The sequence below is a fragment of the Neocloeon triangulifer genome, unplaced genomic scaffold (assembly GCF_031216515.1).
Source record: "Neocloeon triangulifer isolate White Clay Creek 2 clone unplaced genomic scaffold, ASM3121651v1 ptg000017l, whole genome shotgun sequence".
NCBI classification, from domain to species: Eukaryota; Metazoa; Arthropoda; class Insecta; order Ephemeroptera; family Baetidae; genus Neocloeon; species Neocloeon triangulifer.
In genome coordinates, this window is record NW_026775559.1 from 4,052,556 (window position 1) to 4,074,391 (window position 21,836).

The 21,836-nt window shown below is 38.1% G+C and overlaps 1 protein-coding gene across 5 annotated transcripts in view; it reads right to left on the reverse strand.

The window, feature by feature from the left end:
- Nucleotides 1–3,979: 3,979 nt before the first annotated feature.
- The window catches only part of LOC132203159 (lachesin-like), a 96,034-nt gene continuing 78,177 nt past the window's right edge, over nucleotides 3,980–21,836 (reverse strand). For 4 of the 5 annotated variants that reach the window (XM_059630697.1, XM_059630699.1, XM_059630698.1 and 1 more), the window contains 9 exons: nucleotides 21,719–21,822; nucleotides 20,007–20,214; nucleotides 19,422–19,577; nucleotides 17,367–17,495; nucleotides 15,188–15,325; nucleotides 9,628–9,777; nucleotides 7,146–7,205; nucleotides 5,273–5,338; nucleotides 3,980–4,991 (listed from right to left, as the gene is read on the reverse strand). In XM_059630697.1, coding sequence (XP_059486680.1) covers nucleotides 4,861–4,991; nucleotides 5,273–5,338; nucleotides 7,146–7,205; nucleotides 9,628–9,777; nucleotides 15,188–15,325; nucleotides 17,367–17,495; nucleotides 19,422–19,577; nucleotides 20,007–20,214; nucleotides 21,719–21,822 — 1,142 coding nt within the window. In that variant the 3' untranslated portion in view covers nucleotides 3,980–4,860. The remainder of the gene's footprint in view (nucleotides 4,992–5,272; nucleotides 5,339–7,145; nucleotides 7,206–9,627; nucleotides 9,778–15,187; nucleotides 15,326–17,366; nucleotides 17,496–19,421; nucleotides 19,578–20,006; nucleotides 20,215–21,718; nucleotides 21,823–21,836) is intronic. The other variant, XM_059630700.1, reaches the window with a different exon arrangement.

Genomic DNA, 21,836 nt, shown 5'->3' on the forward strand with positions numbered 1-21,836 from the left:
AAAATTTACCACCTTATATACTAAAATGTGTATTTTAATATTTGTCTGATTGGGAGTTTACTGACTATTTGGGTCTTTGCTTATTGCATGCAAACGTCCCAACAAGAGGGCGAAAAGAAGGAGACGCTTTTTCTCGTCTTTTCTCTGTGCCAAATATAATAAACGCTTATCATTGCGCTCCTCCGACTCCTCCTCAAGGCGATAAATTGAGTTTCGCCACAGAACGCAGTCATCGTAAAGTCGGCAAGGCCGTTAAAAAAAGAGTTGCGCACTCAATAGTGCCGATAAAGAGCCACTTTTCACTTGTCTGTCGTAAATCGAGCTGCGGAGAGCGCCGATAAGCACGGCTGGCTTTGCACGCACGCATCAAACCAAATATAGAGGGATGCACTTTTGTTTACTTGTTTTTCTTTTTTAAGGATATTAGGGTAAAATTAATTTTTATTTTAAATGGCAAGACATTAAATATTAATGAAATAATGTATTGGTCTTCTTTTTATGAAAATTAAGGTCCCTTCATTCTTGTAGAGTAATTAAAATATAAAATATAAAATTTAACAAAAATTATAGAAACTAGCAAAATTGGACCCCTCTTTTGCTCATGATTTATACAAAACTCTATGAGATAATTAAGTGCCTGAAGCATTCAGGTTTAATGAGGCTCAATTATAGCAAGCCTTGTGAGGCATTTTTCGCCCTTTCCGTTGCCCCTTTATCGGGTTTCGAAGGTCGGAAACAATTTGGCAGTGGACAGCCAGCCTTTGTTGACTTGTACACACATGAGTTGCTCCATAAATCACTTCTTCTCTCGTCTTCTTTTCCTTTCCTCCCGGCTGGCTGGTGTTGCCGAGAACAAAAGGGGATGAGCAAAAAATAAGGGAGGATGCCAAGCCAGCTGTACTTTTTTCAGCGGTACACATTTTTGACGACAAAATTGTTCCTTGGCTCGCCATTACATTATTCAGCCACCCATTCGAGTGCAATAATCTAGTTCCTTGCGCGAGTGAGTAACTTAATGCCCTCATAAAAAGCTCCTGAGATTCAAGCAAAAAGTTCAGGCCATGATTTTTAAGGTCTCAATTAATTTTGCGACTCTATATAGAGGTTAGTTGATTATTGCAGCCTGCGGCGAGCTAAGCTGCGCATAATAAATTTAACGAAGTATCGATTATGAATTTGTCTCTACGTCAATCAATCAAAAGTTTTGAACCGGAGAAGGAAAGAGCCGGAGGAAAGAAAAATTGCACGACGCGTGCCAATGAGAGTAAAGTTGTAAAGTTTGCGCTCAGGAAAGGAGAGAGTGAGAAGGCAGGAGATTATTAAGAGAGCGAGATCGTTACTTGCACTCACTGCAAAAGAAGAAGTGCATCCATCTGGGCAGAATCAAGTTTAGTTATTTGCATAAAGCGATGAGCCTGTAGGCAAAACTTTCAGCTTCACAATCTTTCATGTTGCATATATACTTAAATCGTGTTTCTTGATACAGCGTAGAGTGATATTCATATAAAAGACGGTAATTAAGAGTGATATTTTCATAAATTGAATAAATTAATTATACTATTCCAGGGAGAAATTTTATCTAAATTACTAAAACGAAGTTAATTAAATTAAATATAGATGCAAACAGATGTTTAACTATACCAGAATAATCCAAAATTTTATGCATGGATATACAAGTCCCGAGGAAAAAAACCGAGCACAAAAATCACGTAAACAGCACGAACGTTTTCGTGAAAGGAAAATGCCGACCGCAGAAGTTTGCACGTACGTCGACTACCGCATATATTGCTGTGGCGGCTGCAGCGATTTGGTTTTGGTATGTGTTCTGTTTTCATGTTTAGAGCGTCAATAATTATTTATATTTTGTGTGCCCGGCATGAGAGATGCACACGCTTTATCACTCCCGAATGCAATAGCGGGCATGGATCGAGAGACGCGTACGTACATCTGGCGGTTGCCGGTTTTATTTTATTCAGGCTGCATGATCGACAGTAATACAATTCGTGCCACGACTGTCTATTCGCGATTGATGCCTCCTCACTTCTGGGCGTGCGTGTGCCGAGTGCCAAGCGGGTTGCCTAGCTTGCCTCTCTCGTGCCCCCGCTCACTTGGCCTCCTCCCGCGCCGTCTTTCTCTCTCTCTCGTAATTAGATGACACCGTGGGCAACAGTTGGCCCCGACGGATGGGAGGCTGCGTCCATAAACAGCAGCTGCCGCCAAGACCGTTTGATAATGAGCTTGTTAACAGTTGCCACTGCTGCTGCTAAATGTAAAGCAAATAAACTCGCGGATGGGAAAATGAGCTCACTTTCCAAACACACTGCCGCAACTGCCTTTCAGCTGCTCGCGTTCTCCAAATAATAATTTTCCACTCTTCTCCCATGTGTGTCTTGCAAAGGGCTGCTTTTCTCAGTGGGTCCTGAAATTTTCAGAGTCTTGCAAAATTGTTGTGAAGCGAGATTAAAATTCCATTACAAATGTGACAAAAAATTTAAATAATTTTTAAATTTCAAAAGTTAAAAATATAAATTAACAGTGATTGAATTTATACACAAAATTTGTATCTATAAATATAATTACAAATCTGAACTTCCAACATTTTATCTAAGAAATAAAATAATTAAAAAGCTTTGAGATCGTGCTAAAACATACAAGAAAAAAAATTGGTCAAATAATGTAAAACAAAAAGTGATTATTTTCTATTTTTATTCTTAAATCTCACCTACATATGTGTCTGCATTATTTAAATTCCTAGAGAAGATTAAGAAGACACAATATATCTACATGACAATTTATAAGGACAATCTGGTAATTTAAAACAAGACAAGCGTTCAGAATTTTCTAGAACATTTCAAAGCGACTTTTATTCGATCACGGACTTTTTCAGCCGAGCCAAAGCTGTAAGTGGAATTGAGCGATTTCGTTCCCAATACCGCCGGATTATGAAATATTATCAGGCGGCAAAGCGGCTTTTGATAAATTCGCCGCTCCTCTCTCCGCTAACGGGCAATATCGGCAGACGAAAGAAAGCACTTAGGCGAGACCGCAGCGAAATTGAGGATCGTTTTCACCCGCTGCCGGTTTAATTTGTCCGTGGTGCGTTGCTTGCTCGGTTGGTTTATTCCTTCCCTGGGGACTACTCAATACCAGATAAACGAGAACCGCTGCTTTCCGTCTGTCTTTCGCTTGTCCTGGCGTGTTGCGTGTTTGTTTTTATCTGACAAGATTTTAAAGGGTGACGGAAAAAACATCAAATTAATTTGAAAGAGAAATGTTAGTTTGACAGCCTCTTTTTTGTATTGATGATTTATAGAATTATTGGATAAAAATACAATACTTTCATTTCCTTTTAAGATTGCATAAAATTATATTTATCTCTCGATTTTCCATTGTCACACATCAATAAATCTAAATTGTTTTCTATCAACAAAAATAATTTACTACGTTTTTTTAAAAATTTGAAAATTATCAAAAAAGTTAAGATTAGTTTTCCTTTTTTGCACCTTTTTGTTATTTTTAGTCTTCATAAACATCAACAATTTTGTTACTAATATACTAAGCAAACTCAAACATCCTTTTTGTTGTTGACGTGCCAACTGATGAGAAAATGTTTTCTGTGTCTCTCGTGTCCACACTGGCGAGTGCGCGTAATTGAGTGCGGCGTTATTTGCAGTTATTTAGCGGTGTGTCCAGCAAGCTGTTTTGCTTCGCGGAACGTGGGCATAGCCAAATTCGAGGCACCTGCGGGCGAGAAAAAGCGGTAACGGCAAAACGGCAAAGCCAAAACTGCGGCTCCGCTATTGATTTATGACGGGATAAACGTGCGAGGAATCTCTAAAGACAACACACTCGTCCGCACGCACAACACCAATCAATGGATTGGCATGGAAGATTCCTCCTCTGACCTGGGAAAAATGCTGAAAATGATCGGTGTGCTGTGGGAAAAAGCAAAGGCGGTTTCATTTTTCTTCTTGGAGAGACTCGGCGTGTCCGTTTTTCTTTATTATTGACGGGCGTACACGGTTTACAAACACGGTAGGAAAGCTGCGAGATTTGCGTTTTCGAGTCTCGGCGGACTGATTTTGTGAGCAGGTTAATTACACCTAGAGCGGCGAGCCCATACATGAGTGTGCCAGAGCGGAGGCGGCAGATTAGCCCTCGATATTCAAAGTTTTTGACAAGACACAATTAAGCAAGGCGAAGTTTGCCGCAAGATTCGAGTTTTCTTTTCCCTAAAGTTGGACGACGCTGGGCATTTTAGGTCGCCAACTTGGTGGTTGGGCCTGCCGGGAGATTATATAGTTAAGCCTCATTTGGCCACCTATTTAATGGTGAGAAAATAAAGGGGAAGTGAGGGAGAGGCAATTTATCTAATAAAAATTATAATTTATGGACACAAATGAATTAAAAAAATTGTTTGATATAAACAGAAACATGAAAAAAGCAAACTTAATTTTGGAAATAATTAAAAAAAAATCGAAGTGTTAAAATTAAGAGCCTACTAAAAAACCTGGCACACTTCATGAGCTTAGCCCTGGAAGCGATTTTTGAGATATAGTTTATCAAGTGAACGTGACATTATCCATTACAATTTGACAATTTCTATGTACTTTTGTTAAATGATATTGATGGTCAGCATTTGAGAGTGATTTGGGTTGAGATATAATTATGTACATTTGGCGCACTACACTGTATTAATTTCCGACTTCAGTATCTTTGGTTCTTTTTGCACTCCCATTAAACGAGAGTCTCACTGATTATTGGCGTGAATGTTCGTTTTTATCACTTGTGATATGCACGGTTGAACTTTGGTCAGTTCACAGCTGCAATGACAGTCTAGGCCACAAACTCAAGACGTGGTCACCTGTGAAGCACAAAAAGGAGAACACCAGTCCAGGTACAAAGGGCACTCAAAGAGGCTGAAGCGGCTGAAGACTCGCCGAAGTAGGGACCACTGGGGTCTTCGGAACTGTTGTCGTCATACTCGTATTCTGTAAAAAGTTGCAAGGGAACCGAGATCTTAGTTGTGGATTACATTAAATTTTTAAATAAATTGAATTTGATTTGTTTAAATTGAAGCCAAGTGTTTAGTAGAAATAACAAATAATTGGTATTAAAAAAGCAAAGCCGCCTATTTTTTGTTTTTGTTTTTTCTTTTTAAGAACTTTATTAAAATTACTTGGCAAAAAATTGTATAAAATTTAATATTTTTGATTGAATCAAAATTTTGGTCTCTTTCGCAAATATTATCGCTTGTAATGCTTTTTAGTACCTGTTCGACGCGGGTCGAGTACGTCATTTTTTGCCCGGTGTCGTTGACGAGATTGCTTCCCACGACCTGCAAGTGACAAAAAAATTTAATCCACAAAAGGAAAATTATCTTAAAAATTTCTCAGCGGACTGATCGCGACTTGGTAATTCATTCCTGTCGCGGGCGGTAAAAAGTAAAAAGTTACGCAAAACAAATTCTTGGAGTTTTTGCAGCTAAAACACTAAATGCTCATGCGAAAATACTTTAACTCCTACGAGACTGGGAATTTTTTCGTCGCCAGCTATTTCGCTGGCTGTCCCAGTTGTATACCCGCCGACAAAAAACAAAAAGAGACCCGTTTTACATTTGCAAGGAGCAGTACTTAAACGGCGAAATGTTCCGTTTCAAGGAGGAGGACGAGCTATTAGCATTTTGCTCTGGAGTCAGAAAGTAGCAGTAATAATGACATTACGTGCGGAGTCTCTCGCTCTATGCGAGTCTCTTTCCGCGCGTTCATTCATTATTAATGCGAGGCAACGAGAGTTTAAAACCAATAAAACCGCCATTAATTCTTGTCGAGTGACAGGCAGAGTCGGAAAAGTTTTGCATTTGTGAAAATTGGAGTGCGCACAAGACGAAAGAGAAAAAAGAAAGGACGCGACGAGGAGGGAAAGCGAGAGTGGTGCGCTGGCTGGGAAAAGTTATTTCGCCCCGGCACCAGCAGCCCGTCCCCGGGGGACAGCCATTTGTCAATCTGGGAGAAAAATAGAAAAAGAGACGTTTCGCAAGTGGGATTAAAATATTGGCCTCGAAGGCTACTCCTCACGGGGAGTCAATCACTCGAAAAATGATCCGCACGCTCGTACATCATGTCGCGAAAATGCGTTATTGACGTTTTGCTCGTAAGATTTTCTTTTCGAGCTTAAGGGAATTCGATATCACTTTTTTTTTCTTTGATTAAATTTGCAACATATTCCCTTAAAAATAGAAGAGGATTCAAAAGCAGATGCACTCTCTCATGATCGTATCATAAGACTATAATTATCATATTTTTTCAGAGTTGCAACCAACTAATTTTATGGTATTAATCAGTTCTTTCCTTTATGAGTTTTTTCTTCTTATTCAAAATTAAGTGCAAAATTTAAAAACTTAAGATAATTGGCCAAAAGTGTGCGAAAGTGAAATTGTATTCTTTTAAAGAAGTAGATTAAATTATAATTTAAATTAAATCAAAATAGAGGTTTGATTTACTTGAATTTTGCCTCAATAGAATGAAGACTATGAAAAAAACGAAAACTTTCTTCTTAATTTTCAATTTATTTGTTATATAATTATTACAAGCAGACTGTGAGAAAGAGTAAAACAGCTGTTAAAAAATATAACGAGAATCTCCTTATTCATGGCGATTCTTAATTTCAATTCAAAAAAGATGTAATTTGTTAACGTGGGAGATTTTCCGGCTCATCCAAGGGAGAAAAGTGCAATTTCTCAGCGCAAGAATAAAAATGACGCGAGTCGGCGAGCAGAAAGGAATGCGCCGTCGCCATTTCTTAATTCGGCGCGAATGCGGGCAATTAAGGAACCGGCCGGAGGTGGAACGGCGCCAGGCGCATAATTTGTGAAATATTTAACGAGTGGCGAATAAATTTGGCGAGGCGGCGCGCCGGCTCTCGGGCCCCTTTATGCCACATTAAGGCAGATAAATCTGGGCGGCGAGCTGTGTGCTGCGGTAAGAAAAGGCACAAATTGCCCGAGAGTGGCGGCTGCAAATTTATCTGGCCTCGGGGGCTCGGCGCGCGCGAGAAAGCGCCACACGCGGAAAGAGCAATTGCCGCCCGCGATTCGCACCAATTAAACTGCACTTTGGCCCGCACCGAAGATAAATCTCTCTCACCTGATCTGCTGGTAACCGGCTCGGGCGTCGAGGTGGTCGACGTCGACGGCGCCGGGATTTCTGCCAAACAGAAAGAAACACGACTTTTCACTTTCATCCCTACAGCTGCGGAAAAGAATAACGCCGAGGTGTGCAAATGGTTATCTTCTAATCACACCACTAACAATAAGAGTAGCGCAGGAGGTGATGCAATAATGAAATAAATTTTTCCATCGCTTAAATAACTAAAAATTAAAATACTTTAAAACAGTTAAAAGACTGATTGACTGACAGTTAAACAATAGATAATTTGAGACCCCACGAAAAATGAAGATTAAGATAAACAAAAACAATGCAAAACCTACCAACAATAAGGTGAAGACGGCTTTTTTGACACGATTTTACTTCACGGTTATTTAGCTTCAGCAATAAAATCTCTTTGGTTGTTGTTATATAATGCACAATAAAAATACATCAAGGATGAAACATTAGAAAGCATAGAAGGCTTTCAGCTTGCTTGTACAGTAAGTCAAATTATTATCAAAATTATTTCCACAAATTAAAGGATCAAGCAACGCCATTCTTTGTGCATGATATGATTTTTAATTTAATTCCAAGGCGGGAAATGTGACGGGTTGAATTATAGACTAGCTGATATAATGGAACATGTTAACATCCCATTATTATAAAAAAAGAATTCTGTAAAGATATTCAATTTAAATTCTTTATAAACAAAACATATTTTGTGCTATTCTACAGGCAATTTAAAAAGAGAAAAATAAGTTAAACTCAAATGAACTTGCTTCCGAGAAATAAATATTAAAATTTTTTGACTTTGATCTGTTTCATTGATCAGTTGGAATTAATAATATAAAATATAAAATAAAGAAGAACGCACAGATGATGAAAATCATAAAATTTTCACAGAGATGCGTACCTATGTACTTGCTATTTACAATATCTCGCACTTGAAAATTAATTATATAAATATCCAATTATTTTGAAGCAAATAATTGTTTCCATTGCAAAAAAATTAAATAGTTAAAAAAAAAAATTTAATTTTGTATATATATTTAAAAATAACTTTTATAGTATACTGTTGAAAAATAAAATTAAATTCAAGTGACTAAATTTTACTTGTTTTTAATAATATTTAAAAAAAGTTTATTTTAATGAAAACAAACTTTTTGCACCACTACTTCATTTTTAAAGGAATATTCTCAAGTTAAAGAGGATGGTACCACCTTAGGGCAGCAATATCCTCCACAGAAACTGATAGTTTAGGCCATAAGGATCATTTTGATAACCAGAAAATTGGGGGTCACCCCATAAATTTTTGAGAAAAACGCGTTTGAATTTAACATGGTTCGCTTATGGACAATTTTTATGAAAATCATTCAATCCCATTTAAAGTAAACGAAACTAACTTTGGCAAAGGTGTGTGACCCACCAGCATGTTCCTTGATAACCCTGCTACAGATTTGGCACCAGAAAATTGGGGGTCACCCCATAAATTTTTGAGAAAAGTTTAATTGAATGTTAAAAAACGTGGTTTTTTGCATTTTTCTCGTTTCGGAGAAAATCAATCCAATTTTAGAGCGCTTAGAATTTATTGATTTCTATAATCAAATAACATGATAGTTCATACTTTGGTTCCTACAATTCTCAAGTAATGAAATTTTTTCATATTTTTCAAAATCCAATATGGCCGCCGGTGGGTTTATTAAAACTGCTGCCAAATTAATTTGGGTGAAGATTTTTTAATTTCCTTGAAAGTAAGTTGGAGTTAATGAACCAAGGTATCTTTTCTCAATGGTCAGCAAGTTTCTAGGTCAAAGGTCATTGACCCTGGCCAAAGGTCAAAATATAAAGTTTTATGCCCCTTGAAAATAGGCAACCGGACAAAAAATCCAAGATAGCCATTAGATGCGCCGTGTCATTTTGCATCCGAATACAAATTTTCAAAATGTTTGAACAAGCCGTTTAGAAAATATTATTGAGTTATAAACAGGGTCCGAACGACTGAAAATATTCCGTTCGGATGAGTTAAAAATTAGAAAATGATACTTTTTTCGTCATATTTGAAACAAATTTAGTAGTTTTTATTGTATTCCATTAAAATTTGAAGGATTTGAAAAACATTTTGCAGAAGGTTTCATCTACTTTAATTAAATTACATTTTTAATTTTAACTCAATCAGCATGAAATACGGCAATTTGAATCATCCTAATTGTAATTCGCAACAACTGCGCCACTCCTCAGAGAATTCGTCTTGTCAAACGAAAAGTGAGAATGGCAAAACAAGAAATTTAGCGAAAGAAAATTACATAAAAGAGGTTTCTTTTCACGAGTCTCTTTGAGGCGAAAACGGTCGTTCTTTCTCTCATTTTAACGGCCCGAAGCGGGCGAGCGCGAAAAAGACAATTCCTTTGAAAGCGCGCCAGGCAATATTTCATGCGCGGCTGCACCTGCCGTGGGAGGAAAATTAACGCGAGCCACTCACCCTCAAGTTTGATGACTCCATCAGTCTCGCCGAGCGAGTTCTTGGCCACGCACTTGTAGGAGACAAAGTCCCTCTTGGAGACGCCCTTTATCTTGAGCCGCATGTACTTCTTGTAGGAGGTGTCGAGCGACGAGATCTCATACTTGTCACCTGCAATGAGTTATAACGAGGCCGTATATAATATCACGGGGCAAGAGAAAGCGCGCAGAACAATGGGTTCGCTCTCTCACAATATGGCCCGAAATCCTTTTATGCAACCGAGCGTGGGTCCAGCGAGCCGCTGCCCCGACGGCAGGCTGGCGAAAATAAATTTCATTTGTACAGCGGAATGAAATGGAGCATATTAAAAATATTCACCGGCTGAATGCAGTGCCGCGAACAAAATCCCCCGGGAATGCTTTTTATTATATTTTTCGGTCCGTAGAAAAGAGAGTGGAGAGAAAAGGGATATGTATGTATGCAGGATTTGCAATGGCCAGCGAGAGAGCTTCCCTATCTTCCCTGACTGCGAATCGATGCCACTGACTGAATATCTTCGTGGCTTAAAATCACGTTTAATTTTAATAATGGCGGCACTTGACAGAGTGAAAATATTTGATTTGGAAATTATTTATTTATTTGTTAATTTTCTAATTTTGATTTATTGGAAATGATACAATCATTCCTAAATGAAGACTAGACTTCTCACAATCAGTGATTGTATCTTTACTGTTTATATAAGTAACAGTTGAAAGTTAATTGTTCCGATTTCCATTTTTGTAATGATTGTAGGAGAGCAAGTTATAGAACCCGTTCATCATAGGGTCAATATTAATTTGTGAAGGGCAACCAAAATAATAGGCCTTTGATGATCTGGAAATCAATTGCTTTAGCTATTGGGCACGCATAGCTATTTAAATAGTTTAGCAGGAAAGTGCGTCGGTTCATTATTATTGAGCGATATAGAATAGAACAAGATCTGTTTTTGTGAATCAACGCAAAAGGCAGTTTATTAATTGCATACAACGTTACAGCTCTGAAAACAAAATTTTACATTCAAAATTCATCTCTATGTTTTGTTAATTAAAATGCAAAAAGGTCTTTTAAAAATTAAAATTCCTCTACAATTTAGAAATCAGAGGCAAATATAACAAAGAGGATAAATAATGGGATTTGAATTTAATCCCCTTTTTCAGAAGTGCTTTTGTAATTAGCACACATCAAATTTGCAAAATGTTTAAACAAGTTTTACCCTCTCCCTAATCCAAGTTTTTCAGCTCAAAGGATGTATTTTCACCAAAGCACCATTCGCAGAAAAACAATTTTCAACATCAAATCATTCTGAAAACGCAACTATTGTTATATAAAAGAGAGCGTAATCCCTTCAATTCAGCAAGTCGTCCCAAATCCCGCCTGCTGCTGGGAAACTCGATTCTTGGAAGTTGGCGGCGGCGAAAAAGCGGCGCGGCAAATTAACTCTGTGCGAGGGTGGATCTCTCGAGTCTCTTTTCAAGAGAGCAAGTCATGCAAAGAGAGTCCGACCCGCATTCCGCCGCCGCGTTTGTCTCATTTTTGCGTTCACCTGCCTGCCTGCGTGCGAGCGTGTTCGCCGCCCGCAAGGTCTTTGTGTTGTGCTCGGTCACGGGGCTAATTTGCACGACCTTTAGACACCCGACCCGGCACAGCCCTGCTGCCTAATTTGCCGGCTTCAAAGCCCGTCCAATCTCGGCCAGAAAGGTGACTTGCTGATTGTCCTCTGCTCTGCTCTCCTCGCACCAGCCGCTGCGAATCGATGGCCAGAAACCAACCGAGTTTCCACCTCGGTCGCTTCTCTCGTTTTATTGGCCGGATAATCGAACGCTTTTGTCGGTCGGCTCGGTTTTGGGGCTTTTTGCCGGTGAAACGAGCGGAATCGGAACTTTGCATGCCGCCGTCGTTCATGCGAAAATCTGATTTTAAGTTTTCGCTCGGGGTTAAAGGTGAAGGCTTACTCAGGCGAGACGGAATTATTATTGATATATATGAAAGCGAATATATATTCAGATCGATTTTGTTTAACAGGTGCTGGATTAATTTCTCTGCTTGAAATTGCGAAAGCCTGCCAAATTTCAAAATGTTAATAATTCAAGGGATATGAAGCAATTTTTTTTTTGTATAACACGCGATTCATTTCAAGGCAGGAAAAGAGACTTTTTTTTATAGAAATGTCATAGTTATATGTTTCATTTTAGATCTAATTGTAAAATATAAAATCTCGATGTAATTTTAAAGATAACACATAAGTTTAGTTTTTGACCGAAAGTAGTTTAAAAATTTTATTTTGACCAATATATAAATATGTATATTGGTCAAAATAAAATTTTTCCATGAATTTATGGAAATTTATCCTGTTCGTATTAAAGAAAATCAAAACAATAAATGCAGTAATTTGAATTTCTGTGACTTTGCATTCCTGTTTGACTTGCTGGGAGAGAATAAATAAGTAGAATTAATTTAAATATAAAAATAAGGTACCAAGCATTTTTAATATTTAACCTTTATCTGGTACAATTTTCATAATATGTCTGGCGTTCGACAGATAAAACATACAATTAGACAAAGATTCCCGTGTTTAAGCTATGTTTTGCTTCAAACTTGTGGGAAAAAGTCGCGTGCATCGATGATTGATCTCTGCAGGCCGCGTTCAAAGTTTGGCATAAATGCTATTGTCCCGGAGCGTTAAAGAAGAAAATCACGGCAAAAGCGGCGTGAAAAGGGCGGAATATTTCCACGCGCCGCCGGGGTGGTTTTGTCGTTGATGTGTGCGCGATCGTTTCTTAACCGGGCCGCGATCTTTCACAGCTTTTCCGCTCGTCAGACTGCTTGAATGGGCCTCGGGCCGCTGTTATCGCAACACTTGACGCGCGTACCACTGTCAAAACCAGGGTAAACCACCACTGGCAGAAAACATTTTATAGAATTAAAATTCTCTCTATAATTCACACATGGTTACATAGATGTTTTATTTTGTCTTCTGATTAGTTTAGTTATTTTATTGCATTCATTTAATAAAATTTATAGTGATAAAAATGTCAGGAATCAGAATTAATGTAAAAAGAACTAAAATCGACTGAAAAACAAATTTTATGAAACCTCCCACAGCTGATTTCAGCCAAATTGCACAGTTTGATCCCAAACTCAAATTTGATAAAAGTCAAAATCCACCCCTTTAAAATGTTAAAAATTGTGCAACACGCAAAATATTATTGCAATGTATAAAATAATGAACTTTAATTACTTTTCGCGATAGTACAATTTCGAAGTTTTAAAGACGTTTAAATATTTTGTGAAAAGTTTTAAAAAGTAATAAAATTTAGAAAAACTTTTAAATATTTTTAACTTTTCAAACATGAAAGTTTCATCACTTAATACTTTAAGCTTTAAGGTTCATAGCACACATTACTAAAATAAAAAATTCCATTTTCTTTCATTGATTGTTAATTAAATCACCAACGATGAATGCGTACACAATTTATAAATTAATTTAACAGAAACAAACTTAAAATGCATAAAACTTCATTCAATTTTGAATGTGAAAAAAAAGAATACATATAAAAATTGATACTAGGGTTCCCTAGTCCAACTTAAGCATTGTCTCGTCGTTTTTGCGACTGCTGGATTTGATGACGTGTGCGGTGCGCGCTTGGTCGGGAAATGAAATTCGCAGCAGCAGATAACAAGCGTCAAGACAGGAAGCGGAATCTGACGCGTTGGGAATAGGATTCCGTTGCACAATGGCATGAGAGCTTTCTGGCTGCGTGGACGCGAATATTAATTGACAATCACGCGGCCAGCACGCGTATTAATTTCAGTTTGATTCGTTCGAGCGCAAACAGCCTGTCGCCAGAGGCGAATTTTCGTGATGAATCGTCGGTCCGTTTGTTTATTTGCGGTGGGCGATGTTGAATTTGGACTATTTGGAAATCGCTGGAGATGCGGACTTATTCAGCATTGAGTGAACCATTTGCAGATTGAAAAGCGAGCGTGGAAAATTACGAGATAAACCAAATAATGTAACCGTCATTGAATTTTGACAGTTGTGTGATAACGCAAAAAACATAAAATAAAATCTAATTTTTTTTAACCGACAAGAATATCATTAATGATATCACAAAATTTTTCGTAGCTAGAAATAAATAATTATTACTTATAAAAAAAATCATTGAATTTTTCACGTGAAAACTATAAATACAAGTTAAATAAAAATAAATTTCACAATAATTTTAATAAATTTTATTTGAAAGTTCATTTCTTCCATGAATGCAAAAATAATATTTAATTGAAAAATACAAAATTGTATTTTAATTTAATTTTGTTTTAACACCCAATAGCTAAAATTTCCTTAATTTACGTAAAAGAAAAAAAACACTAAATCTCAAGGTTCAAAAAGTCTAAATTCGATGTTATTTATTTGAATTATGTTGTTGTTTATTATTTCACGTTGTAAAATTATGTGCTCTGACAGGCTTTGTTTGTATTAATCAAAAATTTCCCAAAAATAGTAAATGAATTATCTTGAATTTGATGGAAAACAATGAGTCAACAATAAGAATATAAATAATGTTATCGTTACTGAAATATTATTTTCAATCCAAAAGCGTGTATATAAAAGCTTTTACCGTGCAAAAGAACAAGTTGGAAATTTATAATTGCTGGGGAAAATAATTTAATTGGTGCTTACTCGTATTCCAACCTGGTTCCGTTAAGTTGATCGGATCGCATAACATAGACGGTTCATGTGCGTGTGTGTGCTTAATAATTAATTCGCGAGCGCCTTCGCGTCAAATTTGTGTACCGACTGCAAATTGCGCCCAAGCTCGCGCGAACAGTCTATTACACGTGAGCCAGCAGGCAGTCAAATGTCTAACGAGCAAATAAATTTCCAGCGCAGGCTTGCTCCAAGTCTTTACTCAATATCTGCAAATTTGCAGTGGGAGACGGAAAATTCGCACGAATCTATGTCACTAGTTATGAATTCCCAGCGTATAACTTCTCACACTTCGGTGAAAGTTTATTAACATGCATGAGATTTCCACTTGAAGTAGTTTGCAAAGGAAATAGTACAGGATTGGAGAAAAGTCTATCATAAGATTTTCGTCTGATGAAATATGCGACCAAAATCATTTCAGGCACTAATTAATTATTGCACGTAACAATGAGTACAAAATTTGGTTACTATTTTATCATTAATTAGCAGTCAATGAATTTCAGTTGCATGATAGCTTAAGATTTACTGATGGCAATCCAAAGTTTCTTTTTTAACTTTTTTACCAAAATATTAATGAAACACGACAATTGTTTCGACTTTTACAGAGGCCTAGTTTTTTATAAACCGACAAAACTAGTCTTTTAAGGACTTTATACCCATGCTTAGGAAATACGTTTTGAGATAAAAAAAAACGCATTTTCACTGCTTATTCGATTAAACTGTTTCTGGAAAGAGCAGAAAGTGCCATTGGAAAAGCTCCATTTCGCGTTAAGGGCGAGGAAATTGCATTGTGGGGAGGGCGTGTGTTTGTGCCAATTTGGCGGCGCGGCTCACCTGACACGATCATGTCGCCCCGCTCGGTGATCCAGTAGTTGAGCGAGGTGGGGTAGGCCTCCGTGTGGCACTCGAGGGACACGTCCTGACCCACGTAGGCCGCTTCCAGTTGGTTCGGGATGCTCAGCATCGGCGGAACTGAAAGCAATTTCCATCTCTTCAGAGACCGCCGCGCAATACTTTGCACACAAACTCGCCGCTCTGCCGTTTCGGCAGATTCTACTTTTCCAACGCCACCAAAACTTTTCACCAAGACACTTTTCCAAAAGTATACCAACTTTGCTAGTTATTGTAGTTTGTGTTCAATTTGATGACATGGAAATTTGGTTTTAAATTAAATTTTTGGTTTATCATAAAAAAATTTTGCTGAAACTCCTTGATTTAGTTTATAATTTTGTCTATTTTCATATGTTTAGCTCTATATTTAAATCAAACTATAAGCTTATGTTGTGTTAAATAATAATTGTGTTTATTTTTCAAAGAATATTATTTTCACAGTTCTTAAAAAATATGTGGAGTTATAAAAATGGTTGGAATTGGTCTATTAATTTTTTAAATTTATTCAAATAATTTTTTGTAATTTTCTTTTTGGGAAAGAGCTTTTCAAAAAGTCAAATGAGGAAATAATGTAAATTAAAAAAAAATAATAATAATTTTTGATCGTTTGCTGGTGAAATTACACACAATTTGAATTATTATTTATTATTATTTTTTTGTCAGAAAATTGCTACCGTTGAGTTGAACGATTTAGAGCGTAATGCCATCAGCGTGCCGGCCGACGAGCTCATCTCGCTCCTTTCAGCCAGGGCGTCACCAGCGTGTCTTTTTGACCGTGAAACGCTGAGCCTTGTTTGCATAATCAAAACGGCTGGCGGATTATTTGACGGCACACATAGTACATACACCTGCCCTGTGGCTTTGTTTTTATTAATCCGTGTGCGCACCAGTCGGCTCTCAGCACAAAAAAAATGTGCAAAAATATATCGCGGACGGTCGGCGGACGGATGGACTGATCGGCGATAATATCGAGCTTAACGCGGCCGTCATTCAGCCGCGCGCGCGTGTTTGCCTCATTTCGCATTCTCGCGCCGCTCTGTTTATGCATTATTATGTCAAAGTGCAAATTAGCGATCGCTGCCAGTGAAACGCTTTAATGAGACCGTTTTTGCTGAAACCTTTTTTTGTCAAAACTATCCGCGTTTTGTTTGCAATCAGGCCTGAAACGGCGCACCACAAAGGGCTCTTTATGGTCAATATTAATTTAGTTTTTGTTTCACAAAGCAATCAAAAGCAAAGAGCTCAAAAACTCACTCCATAAAAGATTTAATGATAGGATGGGAAAAATATTAGATTTAATTGGGCGAAATAGGTGAAAAAAATCGAAGTAAGTGAACAATAGTAGATTTTTTTTTGTAATAAAATTAAAACATGATTTTTAAGCTTTGTTGACGCGATTTTTTTCATATAGGATAGCTTTTTTTATAAGTTTTTTTTGCAATATCAATAGTAAAAATGGGTGCTAACAATAAGATGTTGCATAATATATCTCTAAATCGATGAAGGTAGGGTTTTATTATATTCTCAAAGAGGAGAAAAATTATTGATTTTAGGTGATTCTAAAATTCTATATTTCTTGAAAATGTATAATTTTGTCTTAATTAGAAAATTTTAGTTCAATTACAACTTCCAAAATTTTTATTAAAAAATTGATCACCTATTTCTCGCATCTTAATAAGTTAATTAATTTATTTATCTGGATTCAGACTAAACTTATAATAGCAGATAATTAAATGAGAGCGAATTTTTCAATTGATGCCGAGTGTTCAGTTCAGATTAGATGCAACTTCAACCAGCAATACAAAATATGTTTTCTTTTTATGTGATGCGCAATCAAATTGCAACTGCAGAAAATATATAGAAGGAAACGTTAAAAAAATCATAAGGACGTTGAACATGAAATTCCGCTATTTTCAGTCATGCAGTTCATCAGAAATTGTCTAATTTTCCGAATTTTCATAAACAACCTAAATTAATTAGTGAGGAAAAATATTAATTATTTTACATATTCTCTTCAATTTTGTGGTTGAAAAACTTATCCAAGAGATAAATTGTTAAAATGAAAATTAATTATTTGGAAATTTTCAAAAAAAGAACGGAAAATGTAATTAAGTTATCTTACACTGAACCCTGAGAAGCACTCGTTTGCTGATGGTGGGTGGAACTCCGTTTGAAGCGATGCACAAGTAGGCGCCCATGTGCAGCCGACTGACCCTGCTGACGTTGAGCACCTCGCCGTCGATCACGTTGGCTGCAAACAGTGCGAGCACATTTATACAAATACATATTTCTCCATTAATTTTTTCTGCCGAGTGCTGCTGGTGGAGCGTCAAAAGTTCAAGGGCTCTCTGGGCAAAAGCGCAGCCACTCTTGCGAGCAGTCATTTTTATTTATGGGCACAGGTGAGCGCGACAATCGGAGCACTTGCGGCCGCCGCGCCGATTCGCATTTTGTGAATTGCCCGGGAGCCTTTTGATAAATTTCAAGTGGGCTGAAAATGCGCGCCTCTGTTTTCTCTCTAGCACACAATGTTGCTCTTTCCCTCTGCACTTTGATCAGCGAGCGCGTTCCAAACAAAATTCATCTGCTGGTGCTCAATTTAGAAAATTTGCACTCACGGTGCTTTGGATTTTTGACGGGCAAAACTTTGCCTTTGGGAACTGCGGCCCTCCATTCAGTGGGCATTAGTTAAATTTCCAGGATAACTCAGTTTAAACAATGCGTGGGAAATATCGAGGAAAATTCCCTTTGGATGGCAAGGGAGAAAATTTAAACAGTATTATTTTCTCATTGATATTAAATACTTTGTTATTTAAATAATATTCCTTTCAAACCGACCAAATAGCTCAATGCATATTATTATTTTGTGGTCGATTTTTTAACATTCATCGCTTATATTGTAAGTTAATTGGGCTGGAAGGCAAATACCATAACATTTGGGTACTTCAAATTCATGTCATATTTTGCAAAAACGATCTTGTTCAGATTTAAATATTTTACGGCTAATAATGTGCTCCTAAATATCGCAATAAACTTTATAATTATTATAGTTTAATTATTTGAGCCTTGACAGTAGTAAAAACAAACAATCCGTGCCCCTGGAGAACTAAAGGGCAATTGTATAAAAACAAAAGGCCAGGCAGAATACCTTCCAAAGTTTGAAAACACCCACACGTATGGAAACAAGGCATTTTACTTCAAAAGAAAAAGCTTGCCATCTCGGTTGGTTTTACTTCGGCGGGCGCATGCAAATTTAATTTGACTGTCATTATGATTCATTGCGCTGCGACTAAAATCCCATGCAGCAGCCGGCAAAAAGAGGCCTCTCTCTCCTTGACAATCAGTTTAACTTTGTGTTTTCTAGACGAGCGCCTGCAATAGCGGCTCTTTCTGCCTCGCTTGGCCCGAGCGGGCGGGCGGGCGTGTTGACAACTGTGTGCTTCTGGTCCCTGGCCGGGGTGATAAATGAACGGTCTCAACAGGCTTCCTCTGTTTGTGTGGATGCTGCCACTTTTAACCGCAGTGTCATCGTTGTGGCCTTTTCACCGTCGTCACACGTGAGGACGGACGGGCACGCGATATTTTTTACATTTTATTTCATTAGAAAAAAGTCATATTGTTCGTGGCCGGTCGGTCGACCCCCCTAATGACTTTTGATAAAAATGGCCGGTGTGGGGGTGTAAAAAAGCTCTGAAACAGTGGCCAAGTAAGATTAATGAACTCCGGCTCTTCACTTCATAAAGATGAGAGACTCAATGGGGTGCAAAAACAAGACTCATTGTTGCGGTGATTTATGGCTCAGACGCCGAAATCACTTTTTTAATTTAGGAGATGCTGCGCGCCCGCTCCTCTGTAGGTGCTTTAATTTACGGGCGCCTCATGAAACACATAAAACGTATACGCGCCCATATCTTACGTATGTATAAAAAGTAAAGAGGGTGAGAGGAAGATGGAAAGTGGGTCGCTTTTGCGGAATTTCGCTCTCAAGTGCCCATGTATAAAAGAAAGACTGCAAGTCGAGTGGCCGCTTAAATATTTATGCGCGTTTTAAAAATTTGCTTGTTTGCCTAACTGAGAGGCAAAGTAAAAGGCTCAAATTTTATTTGCCCAGAGCTCAACAGTTGTTGGTGCTTCTGAGCCATTAAAAATCGCGAGAGATGGTTTTTTTAAAGCTTACCTTCGACGCCGTTGTAGTTGATGTTCTCGCCGTCTTCGCGTCGCCACATCACGTAGGGCTCAGGGTAGCCCTCTGCTCTGCAGGTCATTGAAACGTTGCTGCCCTCCCGAACGACCATGTCAGAGCTAGTCTCTTTGTCTAATATACTCGGCGGTACTAGAAAAATAAATTAATTTATGCTGCATTATCAGGACACATGGATAACTTTTTAATTTTATCTTCAAATTTGACAAAAGGATTTTTGAGAAATGCAAGTTTTTGATGGAATTTTTAACAAATATTCCTTTTGGAATTTTCCCTTTAAATTTGAATTATGCAAACCAAAGGAGTGCATTTATTAATTTTAATAAAAACAATTTTCTCCAATTATGAAAACGCAATAAAATAAATCCACTTGAACGAAAAAAAATCGCAGCAACCTGCTCTCTGCCCGGGTGTCAATTTTTTTGTTAGAAAAATATTTTATAAAAAATTTCAATGTTGATGCTCAGATGATTTAAATTTAAGATTGATAACGATTATCACCATTTAACTTCTATTTTATGAAATCAATTGAATCTCTCTCTTGGGAATAATGAGCCTTACCAACAACTTGAATGTAGCCGACTCGGGAGCGCATCGGATCTGTGTTGATTTGACACATGTACCAACCCCTGTCCTCCTCTTGTACGTCGGTGATGTGCAAATACCATGAACGGTGGTCGTTGTAGGACAACGAAATGCGAGGGTTCTGCGTGATCACGTTGTGGTGGATCGACAAGATTGTTTGCGTGTCCACGCGCACCCACGCCACCTGCAAAATAAAACACAAAACCTCAGGTATTGGAATTTAATTCTCTATAGCAATAACAAATATTATGATTTCCGGCTGAACGGGCTAATCCAGAGCAGCCGGACGATTTGGAAAATGACAAAGGATCGCGAGCAGAGTAATTCTCTCTTTTGCTGGCGCCGCTCGACGAAAATCCGGATGCGAAATGAAAAAAAAATCCACTGTCGAGTCAGACGCAGAAGAGATAATAATCCGGCGTTCGAGCAGCAAAAGCAGAGAGTTCTTTCCTCTCTCATAACAGAGCAGAGCGGAGAATTCATTATTATTATTGCTGCTGCGTCTATCTGTTTGGCAAATAGTGGGGCTTTTGGCGTTTCCATCCGTATAGTTCCTTGGCAGGTAAAAGCTGCCAGAATAGCAGGGAGAACTCGAGTAAAAGCTAAAAGCGCTCTCTGCGCATTTTTTCCATCACAATTGAAAAGCTCATCGGTTTGTTTGCTCTCTCGCGGGAGTAGAGATATTAAAAACGCACAATAACGGTAATTACTTTCATTGCAAAGAGAACCAAAACAATTTTCACAACGTTGTATATGAACGTGAAAGAGAGGGAGAGAGAGTTGGAAACGTAATCCGTCCCATCAAATGTCAATTAATCATCGCTGCGGTGGTGGCGGCGCTCAACTCTCGCTGGTTTTATTCCGCCGTTTGATGCTGTTGATGAGATTATTCAGATTGGCCACGGGATCAAGCGAAAGTTGCGTCAGTCTGTCTGTACCTGTCCCAAAATACGAACGAACTCTCGCGCATATAATATTTAAATACAAATTGACTACATGTCAGGTGTGGGAGAGAAACTCTTTTTTTTTCTCGCAGGTTCAGTGATGTACAAACTGACAAGGAGTCATAACTTGATGCTGCTGGGCCCTGCTGGGCCCAAAGGCGTTAATTACAGTGTTTACTCAATATTATATTTTCACATAGATTTCTTATTTGAGATTTTCGGGACATAAAATTTTGGCTATTGGGAACATTCAAATGGTTTCATCTATGTTCTTAAGAACCATAGAAAAATCTTACAAACATAATGAAAATTGCCAACTTTTCATTATGCAACAGTACACATGATAATTATGTTAAGTTTCAGAACATTGCAATGAATGCAAGAATTTTTGAAGAGCGCGGCTTTTACACATGACTATAGTTATTAAATTATTGTTGTTTGGTGTGCGCAAAAAGAAGGTGCTTTTGCACGGGCAACTTTGTGTCTCCGGCAGCGGCGGTGGCGAAAGCAGGTAAAGGGGATAATCCTTTGATCCAGCCGGCTACCGGCGGATAAAAACGGGCCAATTGGGAGGCCGAGCGCCTCACAACAAAGAGGCTTTCTAATGAGCTGCTGCCCCGCATAATTAGCCGCACTTCAGACGCACCACACCGTGCAAGTGAAAGTTTTCGTTTTTCTCTGGTGCTGGCAGCTCGGGGAACGGAAATGGCCGAAAAAAATTGAATTTCGGGCACGGTTGCATACCTTGTAGCCGCGCAGGTTCTCCACGACGCACGCCAGCAACGCATCCTTTCCCAGGGTGACCGTCACGTTTGGAATGTTCTCGGCAAAACGTGGCATTATGGCCTCTGAAACAAAGAAG